This window comes from Parasteatoda tepidariorum, chromosome 8 (genome assembly GCF_982258835.1).
Source record: "Parasteatoda tepidariorum strain Cologne lab strain chromosome 8, Ptep-v5.0, whole genome shotgun sequence".
NCBI lineage: Eukaryota > Metazoa > Arthropoda > Arachnida > Araneae > Theridiidae > Parasteatoda > Parasteatoda tepidariorum.
The window spans coordinates 101,109,007-101,121,145 of record NC_141762.1 but is presented as its reverse complement, the minus strand read 5'-3'; the positions used below and the strand labels follow the sequence as shown (position 1 = coordinate 101,121,145).

General features: G+C 27.9%; 1 protein-coding gene across 5 annotated transcripts in view; it reads left to right on the top strand.

Moving 5' to 3' along the window:
• The first annotated feature begins 965 nt into the window (after positions 1–965).
• LOC107438266 (putative RNA-binding protein 19) overlaps positions 966–12,139 on the top strand; it is a 91,024-nt gene continuing 79,850 nt past the window's right edge. For 2 of the 5 annotated variants that reach the window (XM_087169512.1, XM_087169509.1), the window contains exons 1-6: positions 978–1,090; positions 1,227–1,264; positions 2,465–2,647; positions 6,726–6,821; positions 8,924–8,962; positions 11,399–11,540. In XM_087169512.1, coding sequence (XP_087025638.1) covers positions 1,229–1,264; positions 2,465–2,647; positions 6,726–6,821; positions 8,924–8,962; positions 11,399–11,540 — 496 coding nt within the window. In that variant the 5' untranslated portion in view covers positions 978–1,090; positions 1,227–1,228. Of the gene's footprint in view, positions 1,144–1,226; positions 1,265–2,464; positions 2,648–6,725; positions 6,822–8,923; positions 8,963–11,398; positions 11,541–12,139 lie in introns of all 5 variants that reach the window. The other 3 variants (XM_087169510.1, XM_087169508.1, XM_087169511.1) reach the window with 3 other exon arrangements.

Sequence of the window (12,139 nt, the reverse complement as noted above, 5' to 3'; positions counted from 1 at the left end):
TTATGTATGTTTATTACAACGTACTATTCGAAATAAAAATATCTGTTTCTATGAACACTGATTTTTCTTTTTTTTTTTTTTTTTTTGCGGCCCACCTAAAGTTAAGCATTCGCGATCGCAACACTCGAATACGCCATCTGGGGAGAGACCGGTTTCATGCCTTTAGCCCTTCTCCCTTCCCTCTCCTCCTCTTTTCAGTTATATAGGAATGTACTACGATATTTTCCCTTTTTTTAATATTGTTCCTTTTTACTTAATAAAAATATTTTTAAAAATTTCCGTGATACTTTTCTTCAGAACTATGTTTAATGTAGTTTTCAGTTCCATATAGTTTTTCAAGTTAAAAGATTTTAATCTATATGAAAATCAAGAGAGAAACTAACGTACTTCCTTCCTCTATGACTTTCCACACGCTAATGGGGAAAGCATGTGAAGTGTTGCCATAGGAAAAGAGTTCTGCTCTACGCCACCTGCAGCCCATTTCGATCGCCAATTGTTTATTTGGCCCAAGTTAGCTTTTGAGTTTGACACCCCTGATTTAAAGGGTTAAAACAATGCAGCACTAAGAGTGAGGATAAAAAAAAAAAAAAAAAAAAAAAAAAAGAATCTCTATTGTATTTATTCTACAAATTACGGGGACACTACGTTCTATACTAAAATCTGCACGAGTGATACGAAAAGTCCCGAAACGACTGAACGAATGTAGAGTACGATGAGGGAACAAAACGGCCGTCTACCACTTCCACGTCAGACTTCATACTCGCCTGAACGCGCCGGAACTTCTCGGTCCAAACCTACACACTTTAGTTATAAGATAATGTCGAGAACTTGTTGATCCGGATTCGATCATTAGAACAAAAATTATTTAGTGTGATCCGGTTTTTTTTTCTCCCCTTCTTCTTCTTTTTTCTTGGAACCGGCCTTCTCCCCAGATGGCGTATTCGAGCGTTGTGATCACCTATTGAGGATGGATCTTTAGTGAAGCAAAACTCATATAAAAACTTGTGCAATGTTTGCCTTGCTCGCGACCGTGTTTGAAGTGCTTCATGTTTGTAAACATTCCAATCACGTTTATTTTCATTTTATTTTGGTGGGCCTTAAAGAATTATTATCAATAAATTTTATCGAATATATTAATTTAAGGCAATATTTTTAAGTTATATGTTATTATAAAGTATATCAACTGTTCCATTTTCTACAGTATTAATATTTTTCTTTCATTTTAGATATGTCTCGAATAGTTGTAAAAAATTTACCTAAAGATGTAAGTTAACAATTTATTTTATGTCGATTGAATTTTTCTCTTCTTCTTCTTCACGATATATTTATTTATTTTATTTTCTTATTGGTTTAGCTCTGTGAAGGCGCGCTGTATTACGTTTAAAATTTCTTCTATGTAAATCTAAAATATGAAGTGCACATGAATTTAAATTAAAATAATCTTATTTTTTTACTAAATAGTATGGAAACTTAATTCTATTTCAACATAAAACATGTTATTAATAATTTAAGACTATTCCTTTATGAGCTATAATATCTATTTTATGCAAGATCAAACTCTTTAAAAAATAATTATAAAAACTTTTAATCTATTTAAAAAATTTACTAGATATGATTTTTTTGTTTATTACACTTCACTAGTTTCATGAAAATAATTTTAAGGTTATTTTTTTTTAAAGTTTTACTAAAGTTGTAATATATTTTCTGATTATTCTTATGATTTTTGCATTTTTTTTTTTTTTTACAATTTTTATTGATTTTCTATTCACTGATTCAGAATTTGATAATCAAATTCATTCCTTCATTGATTCATTCCCTAAAGCAGAGATGGCGAACCAATGGCACGCGTGCCCTTTATGGCGTGTGACACAATATTCTGGGCACGCCACCGATCACAAAGTTTAACAATTAAATTGAAATTCACAAAAAACAAGCAAAGAAAAAAAACAATTATTAACAAACAAATTTACAATTAATTCAAAAAAAAAAAAACAATTAATAACCATAAAAAACAAGATAACAATAAATAACTAGCAAAAAAGATTTAACAGTCCTGCTTAAACTAACATCTTACAACCTAATATAAGCTATTTGTCATCTAATCTGCAACAACAGAAGTCACACTGATGTTACTTTAAGTTGAATTACGCTTATAACTGAGACATTGCAAAATGTATTTTTTTTTCATAGTAAATAAAGAGTTTTGAGTTGATAGTATTTAGTATTATTATTTTCCCAATAATCACGAAGTCAAAATTATATGACAGCACGTCTATGACACCATTAAACAATTTTTTGAAAAAAATGGCACGTTGTTGCATAAAGGTTCGCCACCCCTGCCCTAAAGTATTATAAAGTTTTTTTTTTTTTTTTTTTTTGGTCACTTCCTAGAAAAAGTTATGCATAAAGTTTATAATAAATTTATTTTGTTACTTAAAAATGTATTTCTCTGTTAAAAAATTAGATTAATGCAAAGAAATTAGAAGAGGTTTTTTCGGCAAATGGTGAAATTACAGACTTACAATTAAAGTATAACAAGCAAGGAATTTTTCGTCAGTTTGCCTTTATTGGATATAAGACTGAAGAGGAAGCAACTAATGCTAAGAAAATCTTTCATAATACTTTTTTTCATACTTCTAAAATCCAGGTATTTATCCTATTATATTTATTTTCTTACTTTTTTTTATTGCAGTGATTATCAAATTTAAAGTTTAACTCCCCGTGATTTTTAAATAATGTGTTATATCAACTCAATTGAAAGCATAGTAAATAGTAATTATATAAACAGATTTGACAGGACAGAATGGATTAATCCACAGTTTAAACCATCCAGACCAAAACTGTCCAAAACCCTTTTGTTCAAATTATGTCACAATTTTGAAAAAAAATAATATGAAAAATAAAACTTAGGTCTCTCTAGGTTTTTCTGGGAGGTACCTTTTTTGTGAAAATTCAAACATAATCGGAAAGATTATATTTACAAATCAACATAAAAATATGGATTTATCGTTTCGTACGAGATTAAAAAATAAAATTTTAACAAGGAGTATTTCGTGAAGCTATTGTTTTTCCTGAAGTTAAATTTGATAAGGTACTGCTAAATGGTGGTAAATTTGGCCTGGACAGACCCCTGTAAAAAGTTAATTTTTGAACAAGTAACGAAATGAAGACAAGTTTTTGTTTTATTAAAAAAGTTTATTATTTTTAATATTGCTTTATTTATCCTTATGCTAAAACATAATTTATCTGTATCAAAAGCATATTTAATGGATAATGTATTCACTTTTGTTATTAAATGAATTGTGCAGTTTCAAATGTTATTAATCTTTTGCTATTGCATATTATTTTCCTTTAATAATTTAAATTGTATGAAAAGTATCACACATTTATTAATAAATGTAAATATTATGTAAACAATGGCCCGTGTCAGAATCGCAGCAGCACGGCAACATTGTCGCAGAAAGTTACAGAGTTCTTGCAGAAAGATTTTTCTTTTGAAAAGTAAAAAATATATATATACTTTACTTTTCTACAGAAATTTACACATAGTATTTTAATCATGCATTTAGATAATCACATTTTGGTGCAGGGTGTATAAAAATCATGATTTTTTTTAAAAAATCAAAAAAATCGGATTTTTTTGATTTTAATCGGATTTTTTTGATTTTAATCATGATTTTTTTATAATTTCAATTCTATGGAATATTAATCAATTTTGTGTACCATAGATTTAAAGTTGTATTGTATTACTATTGTTACTTGTGGTATACATTGGAAATAAACATTACTAACCATTATCAACAAAATATTTCTTAATAATTTAAAAGCAAAAGGTGAAATAAGAAATAAACAATAACAAAGTGATTTCTAACTACAAATCAAGAAAGAAATTGTTTATCAAACAATATGTGATAATTATTAATTCTACATCTACAATATCAAATTATTTAAACAATCATTTAATTAGTTTTATTTAAAGATTTAAACATAAGGACTAATTTAGCTGCCTTTTCTACACCCAATTGATTCCGTAGTTTAGTATGTACAAGTCCAAAAGTGGAAAACATCCTCTCTATCCCTGCAGTTGTTCCTTTTGCAGTACATAACAACTGTATTGCATCAAACTCTTTTTGACCTACACAGTTCTTTAGAAGCGCAATTGATTTCCACCATTCCAAGATGTTTAAAGATTCTAGAGATTCTTTATCAAACAAAGTTCCATTAAACGGAGGAGAGCGTACAATGAATTTTAGCAAAATACTTGATAAGGAGGTTTCTCCATACTTTTCTTTAACAAAGTTTACAGCTTGATCTTTTTCATTTAGTGTTAAACATTGTACTTCAGAATTAGGATCCAAGAGGTAAGCTAGGAAATGAGCTGGTGTTAACGCTCATTTTTGATTAAAATCAGTGAATTTTTTATTAAAATCAGTTTTTGATTAAAATCAGTGATTTTTTTAAAAAAATCATTTGATTTAAATCATGATTTTAATCAATGATTTTAATCATTTGATTAAAATCATTTACACCCTGTTTTGGTGCTCTCAATTTTCGCGGCTAGTATGGCACATCAATACAATGTTTTGATTGTATTTTCGGAAATTATTGATATTGATTTTCTCGTGGTTGTTAAATATCCCAATATGTTTTAAGCAATATGGAAAATTCAAATTGTGCATTTGAGTATATACTTTTTAGGGCAATAATTTTATAGAATTTTTGGTAGTTATTGCTATTGATTTCTCCATAGTTTCTAAATTCGATATATTTAATTCAATAATATTACAACCTAATCTCGAAACGAAACACGCATTTGAGGAGTTTGATTCGCGAGATTTCTTCGTCAACCTTTTTCGGCAATTACTACTACACAGATTACATGATTTTTAATTACTTTTTTATTGTGATAATTATTTACAAATTGCGAAGAAAATAATTTGGGCGTTCCCCCTCCCTCAACAAAATCCGAGAATATCGCCCATAATATTAGAATAAAAAATTATTACATGTTCAATTAAAAAAGATTATATAGTTATTGTTTTTTGTAAACACAGCCCTTTTGTTATTTTAAAATAGTAACATTTATGTTTGTTATTATAAAAAGTATTTTGCAGAAAGATATTTATTCCTAGAGAGTTTTGTCACAGATAGCTCGAAAAAATTCTGCCACAAGGGTAAAATGTTCAAGGTTTCTGACAGTTTAAGGCAGTTTGGGACAGTTTATGTCCTGTCCAAAACCCCTACCCTGATTATAAACTTTTTTATGCACCCAAATGAATGAAAACCTGAATAGGCTTAGGTCTAAATTCTAATTTGACAGAGTGAATAGTTACATTCGCCAAAATATATATTCTTCTTGGGCACTACAGCCTATGACAGGCCAAGGCCGTCCCAATAAGTTTTTGCCATCTTGATCTATTAGAATATACATTACTGAAATTAATTAGACTATATTAATGAGTGAAATAAGTAAAGATTAGCCTATATCCATGTTTATGATTTTCCTGCAATTTGTATTTGAAAACAGGGATGCTAAAAATTCTCAGGGCCTATTATTTTTTTGCAACTCAACTTTTTTGCTTTGAAATATACTGGCAAAATCCAGTAAAGTTGGCAGCTATGTCTAATAGCTGCCAACTTCATTTTACTGTAAAGCACTTGACTTCGTGCTCGGGATGGTGGGGTGAATAAGCAAAGGATCATTCCCTTCCACCGAGGATCGAAACTAGGATAGTATGTCTTCGGACGATGCTCGAGGATATTTCCCAGATCTTCGCCAATAGTTAGAACTCATTGGAGGACAGAGTAGAGATCTATTGTGTTTTCTGATAAAAGTCGGTTCTGCTTTGGTGTTAATGATAGCTGTATATAGATTAGAAGGAGGCCAGGTGAGTTTCTAGACACTTTCGACCTACATCTAGAATTATGGTCTGGGGAGCAATTTGCTATGACAGCAGGAGCACTCTCATGCTTATTCCATGCACCTTGACTGCAAATTTATACGTACGTCTGGTGATTCAACCTGTTTTGTCACCATTCATGAGCGGCATTCAAGGTAGTATTTTCCAACAGGATAATGCTCATCCTCATACTGCTGTTGTAACCCAACATGCTCTTACAGAATGTCGTCACATTGCCTTGGCCTTCTGGATCACCAGATCTTGCACCAATCGGACACATGTGGGACACATCATCCACAATTAGCATTAACTATCTCTGTATTAACTGACTAAGTGCAACAGGCATGGTGATCCATTCCACAAAATGATGTACGGCATCTGCATGACACAATGCATGCTTGCATTCAAAATTCTGGTGGTTACACCGGTTATGGTTTTTCTCTTAATTGCATTAACCTATGATCTTGAAATTTTAGTCAATTAAATATGTTACTCAAACAAAGGCATTGCCGAAATTTCATTACTCTACAATAAATTTTTCTTGGTGTTGAGATTTTTTATTCCTCAATGTATTTTACTCAACATAAATTAAATACTTATATCTTTGGTTAAATAACTAACCTTGATCTACATATGTTTTAAAAATTCTTTAAATGAAGAAAATTTTCTTTAATAAGTTCACACTTTGAATTAGTATGTTTACATTTAGTAATTGTGATGTTATAATTTCAATGCTTATTGATGTTAGTTATGTGGTTTTTAAAATTATTGTAAATTATTTTTTATCACAAATTTACAGTTGTAATTAATATTTTTTCTTCACAGGTGGAGATTTGTTCAAATTTGGGGGACACAAATAAGCCAAAGTCCTGGAAAAAATCTTTAGAATTCAAGAAATCAAAGGAAAAAGAGCAGACAGAAGTAAAAATTTAAAAAAAATATATTAGACTTCTTTGCAATTGGATGAAATTATTTATTTGAGGGCTAACCAGTAGCTTACTTTTTAAGTTAGTCCCTAAAAGAAAAATCCACATTATCACTTAGTGATAAGTCCTCTTTTCTCTAACTCTTCATGACATAAATTAAACTTTTTCTCAAATTTTACAGGAAAATGATTTAGATTTGCTAGCAGCACGGCGTGTTTGTTCAAAACTTTCTCAATTGACATAGGATTCAGCAAAACTTGACTACCATTCTGATGATAAAATACATGTAACTCTAATAAATTAAACTTCCAGTTTTTTTTTATAAATACAATTTCAATGAACAAGCAATAAATTCGCTCTCCAAGTAATGTCTCCAAACTTGGGGCATCTGAGGAGCCCTTAAATGTTTCTAGTTTAATTTTCTTTAAATAGAACAAAGCTTATCTTATATAGAACCAAACTAGTTAAGAAAAGAGTAGAATGGAATTAAATTCTAAAGACCCAAAATTCTAAAGGCCTTAGCTCCCAAAGAGCTTTGAATCAATAAAGGGAAAGAAAAGCGATTTTCCTACAGCATAATTCCTAATATAAAAAGCAAAATGCACCAATTTTGCTCAGATTTGATGCTCTCTTCAAATATTAATATTTAAATTAATAAACAGTTGTGTTTTACCAGTCTCTGCCTACATTGCTGCTAGCTTTGGTTAGACTTCATATGAATTGTCAAAGAAAATATGAAACACTGTTATTCTATAAAATGCTTGTATATAATGCTTGACGTTTTTTTGACAAAGTATGAAATTTGAGAATTATTATATACTTTCCCTAGGCATTCTATAGAATGACAAATGCAAGGTATACAAAAAGGTCCTGATAAGGCTGTTGTATAAATGATGTGCATTCCTTAAAAATACAAATGTTATACTGCAGAATTAATGAGAGGGCCACTAAAAAAATTTAAATAAAAATATATAATCTGAAATTAAAGTTTTACGAAACAAAATTTATGCCTTCCTTATTAAGGGAAATAAAATTTTCAAATCAAAAATACGAAATTGAAAAACAGTGTTTCAACATGGTAGGCTTGAAGAAAATTTTGAATTACATTACATTTACATATGCATTACATTTGAAACGAATTTAATACATTGCTAGATTTTCACTTGACATTCCACAAAATTCCCTAGGAAATGTTTGAACGTTTCATGCATTGTCAGCTAGTTCTTGGCATTATATACAATGCCTAGGCATTCTTTGCTAGTAAATTATTAAATTTAAGTTACGGAAAGTAACATAACTGGGCATCTTAAGAGTTTTATTAGGTACAAACAGTTCACCTTCAGATTTGATTCCAACTATTATTATATTTATTGTTTTTTGTTTTTTTAAGGAAACCATACCACTTTTTAAAATTTTCCTATGTGTCTCTAACAATATTTTCAATAAAAAATTTACCATATTTCTATTCATTGATATATTCTGTTCATATTAAAATAGTTTTAAACCATTCATTATTATATGCATTCTGTAGTAAAGCTGTAGGTTTTTTTTCCATTTGTTTATTTATTTTATTTTTTGTTTGGGTTATGTATGGATTTCACAATCTGTAGTTTTTATTGTTTTATTTTTATATGAAACATTTCAATTATTATAATTTCACCATTTTTCTCAAAAAATTTATATGTTGAAAAAAATTTACCACAGATAATTATTAAAATTGGTTACAACTACATTAAAATGCTTCCATCCGCAGCAAAACGGTTCAAGTGCCGCTCATTATACCATTACAATTTTCTGTAAGAACAATTTTGTAGATTAATGATTTTAGTATTCATTTAGTTTTTTTTTAAGCATATATTGGATTTTTATTTATTTGATTTATTTATTTTAGAAAACTTGCTAAAGTTTCTTCATTTTTCAGTTTCTGAAATAATATTTTAAATTAAAAATTTTACCATATCTAAATATAAAAATACTACTTACTGTCGACGTCAAAATGGTTTAAATAGTTTATTACTCATCTTTGTACATTTGTTATTAATTTGTCACAAGGTTTCAAATCAACCTCATCAATTAATCTTTACATTTTATTTGCAGGATGTGAATGTGAAAAAAAATGATTTTGTACCTGATGAAGTAAGACTGGGTTATATCTTAAATTTCTTTTTCAATTCCTATTATTAGAGTTCACACTCTCCCTATATATCTTGTTCAAATTTTCAATCGTTCATAAAATACTTTTTATTTATCCATTCAAGTTCAAATACATTTTTTTTTAAACTTGTAGTGGATGACACTTGATGTTTTTTCAGATAGTTTTTTCAAATATTTTAATTCTATAATTAAATAGGGGTGAGCAAAAAAACAAAATGGAATTCTCTGATTGGTTAGACCAGTGATTCTCAACCACTGTGCCGAGGAACTTTTGTGTGCCGCCAAATTCTTAAAATGCGCCTTCAAACATTAGAAATGATACAATAAAAATTATAATGCTTTTTTTTAATTATGAGTAAAGTTTTAATTAAAGAAAAGTGTATATATGTGTATATATATATTATATATGTATATATATATATATATATATATATATATATATTATATATATATATATATATATTATATATATATGTATATATATATATTATATATATATATATATATATATATATATATATATATATATATATATATATATATATATATTATGTATATATATATATTATATGTATATATATATATATATATTATATGTATATATATATATATATATTATATATATATATACTTTTTGTAATTTTTCCACGCTTTAACCGCGTGAACATCTTTGTCGACAATTGTATTGTCTCTGACAATCTTAAAATAAGATGAAAGTGTTTAAATTGTATATGACACACAATTTTAAAAAATGTTGTAAGAGCTAATCATTAAAGTAAGCTATACAATTAATAAACAAATTAACAAAAATTAAGCTAACAATTAATAATTAACAAGAAATCACAAAAAAATAACAGTTAATAACAATAGAAAACAAGCTAGCAATAAATCTAAAGCTAACAATAAAGCTAAAAAATAAATAACTGTTACTAACTTATAAAAAAATGGGTTCAAAGAAATAATGAATCCCTTAATAAATGTGCTTTTGTAGTACTTTTTCACATTCAAAATTATGATCACAAACTATTTAACGCAGTGTAAAATAGGCAATTAACCAACTTTTAATCTAATTTTTTTTTTGTTGAGTGCCGTCAAATTTCGAAATCGTTAAAAGTGTGCCGCAACAGAAAAAAAAGGTTGAGAATCACTGGGTTGGACGTTAGTCATCATTTTACATTTTAATATAAGCCATTCAGTTTTTCACATATTTTAAAAATAACATCAGTGATCATTTCTGATTTATAGCACTATTTGAACAAAAGAATAGTTTACTGTGCACATTTAATTATTTAATATTCGTTGTGTCCGATAAATTTAATAAAGAACATTATGTGGTAGCGCGTGTGGTCTACGTCACCCAATGTATACTTTTATAGTTATCTGATATCACGTGCCTTTTTTTTCAATTCCTTCTATTAGTTCACACTGTCCCTATATCTTGCTCAAATTTTCAATCCTTAATAAAATAGTTTTTATTCATCCATTTAACTTCAAATACATTTTTTTAAACTTTATGTTAATACAGTTCTTTTTTTCAAATATTATTTCATTAATTAAATTTAATTTATTAATTTTAGTTATATGTGGGAGAAAAAAATTTTAATTATTTAATAAAAAGTAACTAAAATAAATTTTTTTTTTTGTTAGCCTAAGTGGGAAATGACATTAAATTTTTTTATTTATATTACTTGTTTATTGTAATGTTTGCTATCATATATTGGGTATTTTTTGTGTAACTCAACCCAAAAAATAAAAAACATAATTTATTTTTAAAAAGAGGATCTTTAGTGTGAGAAAAATACAAAATCTTCATGAAAAAACATATAAAAAAATTCTTTCATTAATAATTCATTTTATATGTTATATCATTTAGTATTTTATTTTTTCTGGCACGAAGATATGCATAACATGCGCAGACACAGTTTGTGTAAATTTTGCTAGCATCACAGAAATTTTTTTAGTTTAACTGATTATAAAGAGAGAAAAATTTCCCTATTTTACCCTGAATTTAATATAACACAATGTTGTAAACATATCACTCTTTTTCTTAGATGGCAACATTAAATTTTGTAATTTGAGTCAAGCTTGCATCTTTCAATGATAAAATATGTTGAAACAATTCAGTTTTAATGCTCTTTTTTTGTACTAGTATATATTGTAAAGTGAGAAGTGCAAGAATAGAAGAACTGAAAAGTGATTCTTATAAAAATATTTATTAAATGTTAGCCTCGAAATATTTCTGAGTGGTTTATAATAATCAACATCAGGGTTTAAACTAGTTACATGGGTCAAGAGTTAAAACTGGTTACATGGATCAGTTAATTGCTTGTGCTGAAAGTATTTTAAGTAGGATTTTTTATTCCCTTTCTATTTTATCTATGTCTGCTGATACAGTTTTAAAATTATTATTTTTTTCAGCTTAAAAATGATCCCCAATTCAAGGAATATCTTGGAGTTAATCAAGATAGAAAATCTAAACCTGTGTGGGGAGAAGACGTTGATTTAAGTAGTTCTGATTCAGAGTCTAGTCAAGAGGACTCTGAAGAAGAAGACAATACTGGTAAGAATTATTTAAGTAACAATAATGCATACCTGCCAAGTTTCCTGTATCTTTTTTAATAAAGGATCCTGTATTTTACGACTATCTCCTGTTTACCTGTATATTTGGTGCTTTTCATCTCCGTGTAAAGCAAATGTGGGTTAGTTCCATCAAAATATCCTCCACGATGGCAATATTTTCCTAATACTTGATTGATCCAGGAGTTTCCTTGTCTTCTGGATTGGGTTCAAAATTACAATGCTACGGAGTTAAACATTAGTAGCCGTCAACCTAAAATTGAGTAGACTGTTTTACAACGATTATAAAGTAGTTTAAGTAATTATAAATGGTTTTTAAAAAAATTTTAAGTTAAGATTTATAAACATTATTTTTATTGTGCTAAATGTAAGTGCTTATAGTATTTTCAATTTTGAATGTATCTTTATGACTTACATGATTATGCATGATGTATCAAAACTTTACTCTTAGCCCAAAAATTGTCACTAGAATGTCGCCAAAAAATCTCCCTTATTTCATTTCTCGAATGTTGGCAGGTATGTTATTAGATTTAAAATAAATAATTACTTAAAAATTTATTAAACAAAATAAATGTAACAAAT